The sequence below is a fragment of the Lutra lutra genome, chromosome 16 (genome assembly GCF_902655055.1).
Source record: "Lutra lutra chromosome 16, mLutLut1.2, whole genome shotgun sequence".
Taxonomy (NCBI): Eukaryota; Metazoa; Chordata; class Mammalia; order Carnivora; family Mustelidae; genus Lutra; species Lutra lutra.
This window is the reverse complement of record NC_062293.1, coordinates 52,138,251-52,153,600: the sequence shown is the minus strand read 5'-3', so window position 1 is coordinate 52,153,600 and position 15,350 is coordinate 52,138,251. Positions and strand designations below refer to the sequence as shown.

Below are 15,350 nucleotides of genomic sequence, written 5' to 3'. Positions count from 1 at the left end.
TAAATTGCCCTTTGACTTTGAAAGCAGCAGGTGGGACACAAGGGCATTGGCTCGACGTGTTTTATGACGCACGAGGGGGAGGACACAGACAAGCACAGAAAAGTTGGAAACTCAGCGGCTGGCAGTTGACGAGCAGAGCCGGTTAGGGAGAGAGAGATGCGAACCGTGGTTCTCACACTTGGTGCGGGCTTCAGAATCGCCCTGAGGCCTTAATAAACCAGACTGCTACGCCCGGTCCCCAGAGTTTCTGATTCCTAGATCCAGGCTGGGAGCCCCAGAATTTACATTTTTAAGAAATTTCTGGATGGTGCTGACGCGGCTGGTGGGGAAACCACACTTTGAGAAGCCTGGCTATGAGCTATGCTTGCGTTTAAGTCTGTGAACGGAACTTCGCTTTAAAAATGAACACGGTGGGGGCACCTGGGTGGCTCAGTGGGTTAAGCCGCTGCCTTCGGCTCAGGTCATGATCCCAGGTCCTGGGTTCGAGCCCCGCATCGGGCTTTCTGCTCAGCAGGGAGCCTGCTTCCTCCTCTCTCTCTGCCTGCCTCTCTGCCTACTTGTGATTTCTCTCTGTCAAATAAATAAATAAAATCTTTAAAAAAAAAAAAAATGAACACGGTGGCGGGGGGGGGGGTGCGCCTGGCGGGCTCAGTGGGTTAAAGCCTCTGCCTTTGGCTCAGGTCGTGATCCCAGAGCCCTGGGATCAAGCCCCACAACAGGCTCGCTGCTCAGCGGGGAGCCTGTTTCCCCCTCTCTCTCTCTCTGCCTGTCTCTCTGCCTACTTGCAATCTCTGTCTGTCAAATAAATAAATACAATCTTAAAAAAAAAAAAATGAACACAGGGGTGCCTGGCTGGCTTGGGCTGTGGAACGTGGGACTCTTGATCTCACGATTGTACCATCCAGCCCTACCTTGGGTGTAGAGACTCCTGTTAAAAAAAACTAATTTTTTGGGACGCCTGGGTGGCTCAGTTGGTTAAGCAGCTGCCTTCGGCTCAGGTCATGATCCCAGCGTCCTGGGATCGAGTCCCACATCGGGCTCCTTGCTCGTCAGGGAGCCTGCTTCTCCCTCTGCCTCTGCCTGCCATTCTGTCTGCCTGTGCTGGCTCTCTCTCCTCTCTCTCTCTCTGACAAATGAATAAAATCTTAAAAAAAAAAAAAAAAAAAAAAAAAAAAAAAAAAAAAAAAAAAAAAAACTAATTTTTTTAAAAAGGTAAAAATAAACACAAATCCTTCATTCTTTCAGAAGTTATTACTGGGGGTGCCTGGTTACTCAGTCGGTTAAGTGGCTTTCTTCAGTTTACGTCATGATCTCGGGGTCCTGGGATCAAGCCCCCGCATCGGGCTCTCTGCTCAGTGGGGAGCCTGCTTCCCCCTCCTCTTCCCCCTCTCTCTATGCCTACTTGTGATCTCTCTCTCTCTGTCAAATAAATAAAATCTTAAAAAAAAAAAAAGAAAGAAAGAAAGGGACTAAGCATGTCCCAGCAAAGCCTGGACGACAAGTCACTCTACCTGAGCTGTACACAGTGGGTGCCCTGCGTGTGTGTATCAGCTGAACATGATACAGTGACCCTCCCTGCAAGGCCTCCTGCCCTCCCACCACCATGTCTCACGGTGGGTGCAGAGGGAGGGGTGTTGAGCTCAGGGAGCTAGGAGAAGCAGGAAATGTGCACGCTACCATTTCTTCTATATCTGTCTTTGGCTATCGGGGCTGGAGTGGTGAGCTCCAAAATGAGGGTAGTTGGTTGTAGAGATGGGGAGCAATCAGACAGATGGTCAGTCAATGACACAACAGAAAATTCAAGATGGGCTGAGAAGACATTGCATTAGAGGTAGTACCTCAGACATGGAATTGAGGGATGTAGTCCATACTGCTTTGGCTGTTACTGTTGTGAATAGTAGATTCCTCTATTTTTGTTTTTTAAGATTTTATTTTTAAGTAATCTCTGCACCCAGTGTGGAGCTTGAACTCACAACCCCCTAGATCAAGAGTCCCATGTTCTACCAGCCAAATGCCCCTTGAATAGTAGATTCTTATTTAGTTCTTCAGATTCTATCATTTTTCACTTAAATTTAAATCAGTTTCTTGGGGCTGTCATTGAACATCCAACTCTTGATTTCCGCTCAGGTCATAATCACAGGGTCATGAGATTGGGCCCCACGATGGGCTCTACACTGAGCATGGAGCCTACTTAAGATGCTCTCTCTCTCTCTCAGTCTACCCCTCCGAATCCCCACTCTCTCTCTCAATCTCTCAAAAAAAAATTTTATATATATATATATATATATATATATATATATATATATATCAACTTCTTGTGATCAAAAGATACATCTAGTTCTGTTCTGGGTCACTGTTATCTTAGCATATTGGCTTCCACATTATAAATGCCACATGTGTTGAACAAATTTGATTTGATTTCAGAACAGTCATTCCAAAAACATGCTGAACCCGGTTAGAGAAATAAGGGTTCCACAATTGGGCCAAAATTCTTATCTCCTCATTCCATCATGAAGCTTGGGAGGACGTGGGAATTTACTCAGGTTCTCTAACATTCCTAGAAAAGAATGTCATAAGCACTTGAACTTCAACAAGTTGAGCCAAGAATGAATTACATAGTCGCTAAAATTACATTCTGACTCCACAATCACAAGTGGTCTAGTAACGGAACAAAACAATCACGTACCAGAAGGAGCCCCTGATGAGTGCAGACTTTTTTTCCAAATGTGTCTACACAGAGCAAGAGGAAGTAAGTGTAGGTAAATACAGAAGGGCCGTGTGTGTGCGTACACACACACACACACACACACACACACACACGGCTTGGGGGAAATGACAGAATATAAAATAGGCCTTTGTTCTCTTGTTTTATTATTTTTTTTTAATTTTTTAAAATTTGTTCATTTTAAACAATTCCTGTTTGGGGACCAAGAATAAGCAAAAAGATATGCCTGTCAGTGGAAGCAATGACAGACAGAAAGTAGGTGTTTCTAACTCTCAGTTTTGCTTTGATCTTCTATATCAAAAAGGGAAGGTTGACACTGAAACTGAATGAACAAAAATGGAGCTGGCAGGGAAATGAAGTTCAAGTCAGTTAAGGAGACACCCCAACGGTCCCTTTATAAGAGCTTCGGCATTCTGACCTCAACAAGCTACATCTCACGACACTGACACTGTTTGCCAATGTGATCAAAAAGCCAGGCAGTAATCTTCAAGAAATGAGGAAAAGGGATAGACGATGGGGACACACAAAACTGTCTCAGCTTTTAAAAAGAAAAATAAGGTACGTTCTGGAAGCAAAAGACTCATCAACTTGATGTTAACTCACAGCAGAGAAACCTTAAAATGGTTTAGTCAAGCATTTGGTGAGCATTCAGAAAATAAAGCAGTTGCACCAATACACCACAGTGGTTCCACAAAAACAAGAGCAGGCCAAGGTGTTCTACTTTTCTCTTCTGAGTGCCTTGTGAGACAGGTGGAATGAGGAAAGGCAGATGTGTCTTGGTTTCTCCCTTTGGAAAAGTCCTTCCTGGTGTCTGGTGGATGAAGGGCTAAAAGTGGGCTACCTCAGTGTACAGTTTTACCAAAGTGTAACTTACTGCAAACTCAAAAGGCATTGACTGGGGGCTGCCAGATTCCCTATTTGACCTCCCCTCATCAATAGGTATCAATAAGATTAATTAGGAAAGTTGACCAGCTCTGTGGGGGACACCAGGTTAGGAAGGAGCACTCATCTATGGGCTCCAGAATCAAGAATCAAAAGCATCTCGGTAAGCAGCAATGATGCTATGAAATTTTAAATTCAAGTAAAAAAAAAAATGAGCTCAGTAAAATTCAAATTTCAAGACATCCGATAAAAACAATTCAAATCCTACACTGTATAAATCCTTGGACACGAATAGAGGGCAGGGTCTCTGGGAACAAGGTAAGAGACTCAAAGCAATGTGCTCTTGAGAAAGGACCATCAGATGGACAGAGGAGGAGACTTGCCTGACACGGTTCACAGGAAACAACCCAGAAGTTATAAAGGAAAGTGGGAAATGTAGCATAAAAACAAGACGACTTTCCTGGAGGGTATGAGTGAGAACTGCCTCCAAGTATTTGAAGGGCGGTCCTCTGAATGAGAGATGAGACAAGTCCACATCTTGAGGTGAGACCCTCCCCAGAGGTCATGAGGACTAAGACTCCAACTCCGGGAAGACATTTCTTAGCATCGTCACTATCCAAAAATCTGATGAGCTGCGGGGTGAGGTAGTGAGGTCTCAGCTACTCGGCCCACCCAGACGGAGTGGGCACCAAGGCACGGAGGGTTTAAGAGACTCAATGTCCATGCTGAGGAGCTCATCATGTAGCTTATTCCCTTACACAATACCCAGGATGGGATGAGGAAGGCAGCATCATGTAGTGGTTAAAATCTCTGCATCGGTCTGCCCAAGTTGCAATCCCAGCTCTGCCACTTGCTCACCGTGTGAATGCAATGACTTTGAGTAAGTTCACTGACCATCACCCCCCACCCCGGGACCACGGGTTCCCCATCTGCAAACTGAGGACGATGGGAGCCTGGACCCCCAAGGAGCTACCGTGAAGTTGGGAGTCGATGGCCATGTGGCATCCAGAACAGTGTCTGGGGCATAGGCAACACAAAATAGAGTCTGCAATTGATTCTGATTACTCCGCAATCTCTGTGATCGCGCTGAAGATTCCTGGGCACCGAGCCTGGGCACAGTGTGACATTCACCTTAGCAGAGAGGAGAACATCACTAGAAGAAGAGAAACGGGGTGTAGGTGCCTAGGGAGTAGAGAACACGGAGACCAGCACAGCAGAAGTAAAAGGGGAAAGCCAGAGACCTCTCCCCTCATGCAGGAACCCACGTGATTCCTAAAGCCACTGGCAGACATTTCCATCCCCAAGTCCCCCTTAAGATGCAGGCTGCTGGCTGGTCTTTGTGGACAGCAAGAGTCTGGGGTCTAGGGCGCAGCCTTGGCGGACGGTGGCATGGGCTTCTCAGGCTCCACCCCCAGATCCATGATCCGGATGGTGTTTTCCTTCTTGGAAAGCCAGAAGGCAGGGTAGACCGGCTCTGAAAACTTGCACTCAAACTTGTGAATCAGAGTCATGGTATCGGGCTCTACCCCATAGAAGGAGACGACCCCCCCCGAGAAAGTCCACATAGATCCCCAGCCTCCGGAAAGGGCTGGCTTTGAGCGGGGTTTCCGTGTCGCTGTGCCAGGCTGTGAACTCCTTCCCGTTCCAGTGGAGGCTCCAGGAGAAGTTGTTTCCAGAAATGCAACCGTTGCGCTCCTCCCCTTTCCGGTCAATGCCTTTGCAGGTCAGGCCAACATAGGTGCCCGCTCCCGAGATCTCTACCTCGAAATAGTACCTGTGCAGGTAAAGGCTCTGTGTGGACAGCACCTGCCGCCAGTGCACGAACCTGCTGGGGAGGTCCGGGTAGGGATGCTCCCAGGGCGTGGTGTTGGTGACCTTGCGATTGTCCTCCTGCAGCCGGAGATACCTGTGCGCCGTGTCCGGGTCAAAAGAGATGTCACATGCATCTGAGGGGATATGGGAGAAGGGCGGGGAGGCAGGTCAGGAAGGGACAGCTGCTCTGGACAGGACACTTTGAACCCATCCCACTTCCCAGGTAAGAAAAAACATCTCTGTCCTCTGCTCTGTTTACCCCAGGCCACTGCTCCCCCCAGAAAAGCGGTGGGCGAAAACCAGGAGCAGAGAACACAAGTCGTGCCACTTCCTTCCTTTCTGAAGTTCAAATTGCTTGGCATTGACTGTGCGATTTACGGAACTGAATCAAGAAATAAAACCCCCTGATTTAGTCATTCATTCATTCGAAAAATACATATCGAAAGCCGGGCACTCATCTTCTTCTCAGTGTTGGCAAGGGTTTGTGGAAATAGGCACTCACATACCCACTCCTGATTCTTTTTTTTTTTAATTTGACCAATATTTAGCATGGTAAACTCTCACCCATTCCCTCAAACATACTCATTTCCAAATCCCAGAGAATCAAAAAATAATGGCACCTCCTTGCACCCAGTTGCTGGAGTCACACTGAAGTTATTCTGGAAATTTCTTTGCGCCCAGCCTCCCCACCAACCCCCACAACACACAGACAGCCCCAAGCCTGGTAGATCCCACTTCTGTGCAAACCACTGCTTCACCCCCAATCTAGTCCAGAATCATACAACAGGCTCCTAGCTGTCCAAGCTGCTCTGTCTTGACCCCCTTCCATCCCCTGTCCACCACAGAGCCATGGAGCAGGTTTCAGGGTACAGGCTAAGGAAAATCATGTCACCCCAGCTTTAAGACCTTGGATAGTGCCTCTTGCCCACAGAATGCAACAGTGGCCCATCACCCCCAGCCTGCACAGCCAGGGATGACTGGCCCTTGCCCGTGTCTCCAGCTTTGTCTCCTGCCCTCTGGCCCTTGATGGCCATGGTCCAGCCATCCTGGCCTCAGAAATATGCAGCGTTGAGCCCACTTCGGAGCTTTAGCACAGACCATTCTCTCCGTGACATCATCATCATCCTAACCTGAGCCTGGGAGATTCCTGCTGATCTTTCAAATTGTAGCTGAGAGCTCATGTCCTCAAGGAGGCCCTCTGTAACTCGCCACCACTTTCTCTCAGAGCCCTCCGACTTCTTAAGGGTCATGGTACTCCACACAATGGGTATAATCTATTTACTTATGGGTTCGTTTCATGCCCGTCTTCCCTCTAATCTATAAACTCCACATTTCTTTTTTTTTTTTTTAAAGATTTTATTTATTTATTTGACAGAGAGAAATCACAAGTAAGCAGAGAGGCAGGCAGAGAGAGAGGAGGAAGCAGGCTCCCTGCTAAGCAGAAAGCCCGATGTGGGGCTCGAACCCAGGACCTGGGATCATGACCTGAGCCGAAGGCAGCGGCTTAACCCACTGAGCCACCCAGGCGCCCCTATAAACTCCACATTTCACATGAGACTGGATCTTGGACTTCTAGCTCAGAGATGTTCAGTATATATTCCCCAAGTGAATTAGCATATTCAAGTCTATTTAAAATCCATTAATATAAAAAACTATTTTAGATTAACCCAGAGTTTTCCAAACTTCTTTGTGTCTAGGGAAGGGAAATTCTTTTTTGTTGTTGTGGGGTTTTTTTTGTTTTGTTTTGTTTTTGTAAGGGAAATTCTTAGCAGTCAATGAATCACTTTAGAAGGGAAAAAAAAGGACACAACAATCTAAGAGGTTAAAAGGAAAAATGAAAGGGCTCCTGGGTGGCTCAGTCGGTTGACTGTCCGACTCTTGATTTCAGCTCAGGTCATGGTCTCAGGGTCGTGAGATCGAGCTCCACATCAGGCTCTGCACGAAATCTGCTTTAGATTTTCTCTCTCTCCCTCTCCATCTGCCCCTCCCCCAGCTCTCTCTCTCAAAATAAATAAACAAAATCTTTAAAAAAAAAGTGTGAATGTGAACCAAGGACCATAAAAAGGCATACAGGTGCTCACTTTGGCAGCATCTATACTAAAATGGGAATGATACAGAAATGAGCACGGTCCATGGGCACAGGTCACATGCAAATTCGTGAAGTATTCCATATTTTTAAAGGCAGCCAAAGGTACAAAGTTCCAGCTATAAGGGAAGTCCAGGAGATGTCATGTACTGCACAGTGACTATCGTTAATGAGACGGTGCTACAGATCTGAAAGTTGCTAAGAGAGTAGATCTCAAAACTTCTCATCATTAAAAAAAAGAATTTTGTAACTATGTGAGGTGATGGATGCTAACCAAACTTTTCATTTCACAATATAGGTGTATGTCAAATCATTATCTTGTACATGTACAACTAGTATACGTTATATGTCAATAATACCTCAAAAAATGTGTTTTTTTGTTTTTATGCATTTGAGAGAGAGAGAGAAAGAGAGAGCACAAACAGGGGGAGAGGCAGAGGGAGAAGGAGAAGCAGATTCCCCACTGAGCTGGGAGCCTGATGCGGGCTCAATCCCAGAACCTGGAGATCATGACCTGAGACCAAGGCTGATGCCTAACCATCTGAGCCACCCAGGTGCCCCAAAAAATGTGTTTTAAAAAGGCATATTTTGGGGCGCCTGGGTGGTTCAGTGGGTTAAAGCCTCTGCCTTTGGCTCAGGTCACGATGTCAAGGTCCTGGGATCAAGCCCCGCATCAGGCTCTCTGCTCAGCGGGGAGCCTGCTTCCCCCTCTGTCTCAGCCAGATGCTCTGCTTACTTGTGACCTCTGTCTGTCAAATAAAGAAAAAAAAAATTTTTTTTAATTCTTTAAACTCTTTAAAGGAGAAAGAGTGGTCCCCACTGGTCAAGTTGGCAATTTGAGCCACATGACTTTGACAGGTCCAACAAGTGGAGTCTATATAAAAGTTTGTAACAATCCCCAAAAAGACAAAGTTAATATCGGGTGTGAACAAAGACCTCCGTAATGCCAAATAACAGAGGTTATAATACAATACGTTTCATCTTTATCTTAATGTCAGGAATAAAGCGTGTTTGGTTTCTTGTATTCATTAGATCTGTGTATAACAATACAGATGTGTTTCTTTCAGGAAGCAGGAAAGAAACATAAAGGAAACTATGTGGAAGTGGAGAGGTCCTGAGAAAAAGTAGGAGCCGTGGCAAAAACAGGAAACGGTCCTTGGAACCTGGGGCTCCATGGAGAAGGAGGTCCCGCACTTAGCCAACCAGCGCTCACCTCCAGAAAACAAGCAGTAGCAGGATTCAACGGTGTGTCCCAAAAAGATTAATTTGCCAAATGCCATAAAAATATGCAGTCCTGCCTCTCCTGGGACATGAAAGCATATGGACTGGTTATGTCCTGATCGGAAACACAGTGTTTTATTTTTTTTTTTTTAAGATTTTATTTATTTATTCATGAGAGACAGAGGGAGAAGCAGGCTCCCCAAGGAGCAGGGAGCCTGGTGCGGGACTGGATCCCAGGACCCCTGGGGATCATGACTTGGCCAAAGGCAGACACCTAACCTTCTGAGCCACCCAGGTGCCCTTGGAAACACAGTGTTCTAAAACATGCTAACAGACCAGATCAGTACCACACAATGACAGGACAACAGGTTACCCAGTTCTGGCCAAGCCAGACTTAAAAGGGAGTCATCTGGTAACTAGCCAGGAGCTTCCAAAGTGCCAAGCTCATGAAAGACAGACTAAGGGATTGGACGCAGGTTGGGGGAGACTAAGGAGGCAGGGAAACATCTGTGATCCTGGATCGGACTAGGGGCCAGAAAAAGGATACCGGTTAGCACGCTGGGTGAAACACTCAGATAATTCTACAGATTGGTTAATAGTGGTGAACTGATGTTCATTTCCTGGTTTTGGTCAATTTACCGTAGTTATAGAAAGTGTTAATGTTCAGAGAAGTCTGATGAAAGGTATCCAGAATTCTGTCCTATTTTCTCCACTGCCTTTGTGAGTTTGAAATTGTCTCAAACATGAAAAGTAAAAAAAATAATAATAAAAAATTCAAAAAATTTTAAGTATTCCATTTAAGGGTAGACTTGAGTTTGCAACAGCCTGAAACTTACAGGAAAAACAGTGTTCTTGCTCCAACAAGCCTTACACTGACATCAGTAAGTGGGTAAGGAAAGCTGTTTGCAACTTACATTGGAGGAACTGCTGCCTGGTGCTGGGCTCGGGTTTTGAGGTCCAATACTTGCGCTTGACAACAGCAGACACTTGAGTGCTGATATCATACTCCTCTGGAAAATCAGAGAGTTATGCATGCATACCTGTCCAGGTGGTCAGGAGAACCTAAGAAGCAGGACTTCCCAGCCTCTCTTCCCCGGGCTCCCTGGGGAAGAAAGGGCTGGACTCTAGTCACATCAGAGAGAATCACGCTCAATGGATGATTTCTCTGTGGGTGAAACAAAATCCGCTGGAGAATGATCCCGAGCTGACTTGGCTCTCACTTCAAAGTACAGGCATTAGCAACCTCAGAAACTAGTCATGGAAATTCGAGCCAATGGCAGGATGTAACTAACTCAACTTTTCTGGGTTTGCATCATAAAATCAAATCATCAAAGTAAGTGCCCGTTAGCCACTGATCTGGCCAAAGGACAGCTCTGAACATGAGCTATTCCCCCTGATTTCACCCTCTGTCCCCTGGCTCTCTCCCACTCTGAGAAACACACATTCCATCGCCCACGGCCCAGACAGCTTTCCTCACCTTCCTTGGAGAAATCCTGGAGCTTCTCCTTGTAGTTTTGCAGCAACTGAACTAAGTGCACCGTGGAGTCTGTGATGACCCGGCGGATGCCCGAGAGCTTGTCCTTGAGTCCGATGTAAACACTAGGGAAGGCACTGTCCTCGGTGTCCTTAAACTTGCAGTACTCCTGTGGGAAAAGAAACACGGCAGAACTTGCCTTCGTTTCTGAAGTTCTGAAACTGGACTGCTCTGGTGACCTCACTTCCTGCATCTGTAAAATGGGTTGATGGCAATGCAGCCATCACAAAGCAGGCATACGTAACATGTCTAGCTCAGGACCTAGTAACGTAGAAAGCATTTTTTTTTTTAAATTGGGAAAGTGGGCTTTTAAAAATCAAGAGGGACGCACAAAAAACAAACATAAAAAAATAAAAATAGGGGCGCCTGGGTGGCTCAGTGGGTTAAAGCCTCTGCCTCCAGCTCGGGTCATGATCCCAGGGTCCTGGGATCAGGCCCTGCATCCGGGTCCCTGCTCTGCGGGGAGCCTGCTTCCCCCTCTCTCTCTCTGCCTGCCTCTCTGCCTACTTGTGATCTGTCTGTCAAATAAATAAATAAAATCTTTTGGGGCACCTGGGTGGCTCAGTGGGTTAAGCCGCTGCCTTCGGCTCAGGTCATGATCCCAGGTCCTGGGTTCGAGCCCCACATCGGGCTTTCTGCTCAGCAGGGAGCCTGCTTCCTCCTCTCTCTCTGCCTGCCTCTCTGCTTACTTGTGATTTCTCTCTGTCAAATAAATAAATTTTTTAAAAATCTTTAAAATAAATAAATAAATAAATAAATAAAATCTTTTTAAAATAATAATAATAAAATAAAAAAATAAAAATAAAAATCAAGAGACACACACACAAATTGAAATTAAAAAATAAAAATAAAAACCAAGAAACACTAGATGCCTAGGAATAGCTCTAAGGCACCTCCCAGATTAGGGACCAAGGACAAGAACACCTTGTTTGCCAACAGTCCAAATAGCAAAAGAAACATTCCCGCTACCTCCATTCCTTCGGGACTTTTGTTTTTTTAAGAAATTTTTTTAAAAGATTTTATTTATGTATTTGAGACACAGAGGGAGCATGAGTGGGTGGGGGGGTGGTTGGAAGAGGCAGAGGGAGAGGGAGAAGCAGACTCCCCGCTGAGCAGGGATTCCCAGGACCCTGGGATCATGGCCTGAGCCAAAGGCAGACGCTTAACCAACTGAGCCACCCAGGCGCTCCTCTTTTTTAGAATTTAAACAGAAATCACGGTATGGAAGGGAGGAATGGAGGTGGAGGTACAGCCCTAGGAAGACCCATGAACAGGTCCTCAGACAGGAATGCTACCTTTGTCCTGCCCATTCAGTCTGATACATAGGCTCTCTCTCATTCTTACACTGTGCTGTAGAGTTTGGAAGTGCCTTCAGGTGATAACATATGAAGCTGTTTACGCTTCGAAACAAGGCAGTGATGGGGAAAGGTTGCTCTCAGATGCAACACAGTATTACATCCAAACGCAGCGGAACATCATCCCAGAGCAGACTGGATACAGCAGAAAACTTAGCAATAGAAAGTTGTACCAGAATGGTTAGGCAGATTAACAAGAGAGAAAAAAAAGTCCAACCCAGAGAGTTGACAGAAAGAGAAACATTTTAACACTGCATACAGATTTAGTGCTATACATGAGAAAAGTGTTATTTTAAATTAGTTGGGGGAAGGGGCACCTGGATGGTTCCATCAGTTAAGCGTCTGCCTTCCCCTTAGGTCATGATCTCAGGTTCCTGGGATGGAGCCCTGTGTGTGTGTGGTGGAGGGGGGGGTGTCCCTGCTCAGAGGGGAGCCTGCTTCTCTCTCTCCCTCTGCCTGCAACTCCCTGTCACTGGGGCTCTGTATATCTCTTTCCAATACATAAATAACCTTAAGAAAAGGAAAGAAAGCTATTGACTCGGTACCTGATTATCTGATAAATGAGGAATTTGAGACCCAGAAAGTTTCAGTGACCTGGTTAATAACTACACAGCTATTCAGCGACAGATCTGGGATGATGGCATTAAAGCACCTTATTCCCCAAATCAGTTGTGGTCTCTCAAACCTCTCTACCCGTGCGTAGGCTCTGTCTGGGTCTCTTTGGACACGACTTACTTCCCCTGACCCGGTTCCAGCCTCCCACACTGGGAAGTATGGCCTTCCTCTCCCGTATTCCCATATTCTGTTAATACCCGCTTCCCTCTGTGTCCCTGGCTTCCTGAGCACCCCCATATAAAGGAGCACTTCCATTCCTGCGTTCCCCACCTCCGCCACAGGCCTCGCCAGTGAGGGTGCTCCCTGGCACTAATGAACCTGATGCCTCTGCCTCCGTCCCCGCACCCCCCCCTTCCACCCCACACCATCCCACCCCCACCTACCTCCAGGAACAGGACAGTGTTGCTGATGGCAGCAATCCTCTCCAGCTCCTGCCGGCTCTTCTCCATCTGTGCACTCCGGTGCTCCAGGTGCGTCTTGATGCTGTTGGCTTGGCTCAGAGCTGCTTGCTCCTTCTCCTCCAAGAAGAGCATCACGTCGGCCTGGGCCTTCCTCATGGCGGCAAGCAGCTCCCCAAACTGCTCCTCAGCCACCGCCTTCACCTCTGACACAGACAGCTGGCGAGGGAGGGGGCAGAGAAGAAAAGGTTAGCGAGGCATGCAAGGTTCTGGAAGTTCAGCCCCCAGGACCTTAACCCCAAAAAGCCCATAAGTTAGGGAGCAATTTTCTATTATAAAAGGAAGATTTGGGGGTTCCTAGGTGGCTCGGTTGGCTAAGCGTCTACCTTCTGGTCAGGTCTTGATCTCAGTGTCCTGGGATGGAGCCCCATGATGGGCTCCCTGCTCAGCGGGGAGTCTGCTTCTTCTCTAGCTGCCCCTCTTCCCTCCCCACACCACCCCCTCCAAATAAATAAATAAAATCTAAAGGAAGATTTTATTCTCCTATAAATCCTGGAGTCCTGAAAAAAAAAGGGGGCGGTTTACTTATCCACCACCATCAACTTCATCTCTCACACATCTGATGCTCTCTGAGACTCCTGGTGACTCGGACAGTCTGGGGTTACGATTCAAATATCTGAACTCAATTCTCCCACCAGGGAAATGCATGCACTCAGTATACTCGATGGTTCTCTTTCTTTCAGGACAGTAGTAATTTGGCTTCTTTGCCCAAATCAGTAACATGAGCTCACTTTCCCGGCATTTCATGACGTCAGATTAAACTGCCCACTGAGCCCATCAGAACTGAAAGGACGTCTAAGTGTATGGTGTCTCCATCAGGTATAAAATGTTTAGGTCGGGACACCTGGGTGGCTCCATAGGTTAAAGCCTCTGCCTTTGGCTCAGGTCATGATCCCAGCGTCCTGGGATCGAGCCCCACATCCAGCTCTCTGCTCAGCAAGGAGCCTGCTTCCTCCTCTCTCTGCCGGCCTCTCTGCCTACTTGTGATCTCTGTCAAATAAATAAATAAAGTCTTAAAAAAAAAAATGCTTAGGATATGGGCAGGTAGCCACAGCCCCTGAGCATAGCAGGACCCACACACCTGTGCAGAAGGAATGTATTGTCCAAATGAAATACAAAGCAAAGTCCATGTCATAAACACTAAGGGTCTGCACGATGGCACTTAGGCAGGTGCACGTGTACACTGCCCTTTCATAGGATGAACATCCTTTATGCCTGCCTTCAGTCAATATCATGTTTATAACATCAAGCCAAGTGTAAATGCTTTCCTCGGTCCTTTGGCAGTTCTTCAGGACCGGAGCTGACAGCTCTGTCTGACACCCAGTTTAAGTTTCATCGAACCATCTTGGACATGCTTGCCTTTGCTCACAGTCCCTTCACCTCATTCCACAGCCCAGAGTTAGTTCTTTGCCTGCCTCAGTGTCCCCCACTGTCCCCACCCACACCGATCCCGTCTCAGAGCAATCCTGAGCAACTCCCCTGGGTGCTGTTCTCTGTTCCTCCTCTCGAGAGCAAGGGCCAGCCCTGGGCTCCAGGGGGGCCCAAACAACAGATACCTCAGAGGCTGAGGCTGCTAGGGCACCTCCATCCCCTGAAAGGAAAGATGGGGAGGGAAAGGAGGAGAATAATGGGGGCCAGGAAAGGTAAGGACTCAGGAATGCACGCCCACAAGAATGCTTAGTGGCCACCCAATCTTCAATCTACTGGCAAGGGAGGATAGATGGAGAGGAGGAGGAAGGAAGCGAGAGCATCTTTACTGGGGGTGGGAAGACGGGTAGAGCCTCTCTCTACACTGTCATTTTCTTGCCAACTGCCTCATCCCCACCCGTTGGCTTGCTCGAGGCCGGGGCAGCTGAACAGAACTAGAAATAAATGAGCTGGTAATGGGGACTAAGTAAGAAGGCAGATGGGAGATCGTCCCCAAATTCCTCAAGCCCAGACAGAGAAGAACCCATGGAGAACAGTAGCTGTCATGTAAATGTCCAACATTAAATCTGTCATCCCTAAAGCATCCATTTCCAAAGATACTATCTGGAATAAACAGATTGCCGACTGTGTGACATGGCTGGGAGCACCAAAACCGGGCAAGGGATTGGGCCACCCCACCACCAAGCTCCCTCTTTCAGAATTCCCTGGGGGATCTAGGTATCTGCCCCCTTGAGCGACCCTGTGTCTTCCCAAGATTGAATTCCTGTTCTTTTTTTTTTTTAAGATTTTATTTATTTATTTGACAGAGAGATCACAAGTAGGCAGAGAGGCAGGCAGAGAGAGAGGAGGAAGTAGGCTCCCTGCTGAGCAGAGAGCCTGACGAGGGGCTCGATCCCAGGACCCTGGGATCACGACCTGAGCCGAAGGCAGAGGCTTTAACCCACTGAGCCACCCAGGCGCCCCTGAATTCCTATTCTTACGCTTGAAATAAGCCAACTAAGAGTGAACCCATGAGAAACACAAATCAAAACCACAATGAGATATCACCTCACACCAGTCAGAATGGCTAAAATGAACAAGTCAGGAAATGACAGATGCTGGCGAGGATGTGGAGAAAGGGGAACCCTCCTACACTGTTGGTGGGAATGCAAGCTGGTGCAACCACTCTGGAAAACAGCACGGAGGTTCCTCAAAATGTTGAAAATAGAACTACCCTATGACCCAGCAATTGCAC

At 47.2% G+C, this 15,350-nt stretch overlaps 1 protein-coding gene and 1 non-coding gene across 2 annotated transcripts in view; one reads left to right on the top strand and one right to left on the bottom strand.

Annotated features, from left to right (window-relative positions):
* The window catches only part of LOC125086714 (F-box/WD repeat-containing protein 10-like), a 68,621-nt gene that overhangs the window by 40,071 nt on the left and 13,200 nt on the right, over positions 1 to 15,350 (bottom strand). The window contains 5 exon segments of the mRNA XM_047706045.1: positions 4,971 to 5,163; positions 5,165 to 5,553; positions 9,641 to 9,736; positions 10,204 to 10,369; positions 12,614 to 12,847. Coding sequence (XP_047562001.1) covers positions 4,971 to 5,163; positions 5,165 to 5,553; positions 9,641 to 9,736; positions 10,204 to 10,369; positions 12,614 to 12,847 — 1,078 coding nt within the window.
* Positions 7,493 to 7,596, top strand: LOC125088231 (U6 spliceosomal RNA). Its single transcript, XR_007123631.1, has one exon. It is a non-coding gene; the product is annotated as a U6 spliceosomal RNA (small nuclear RNA).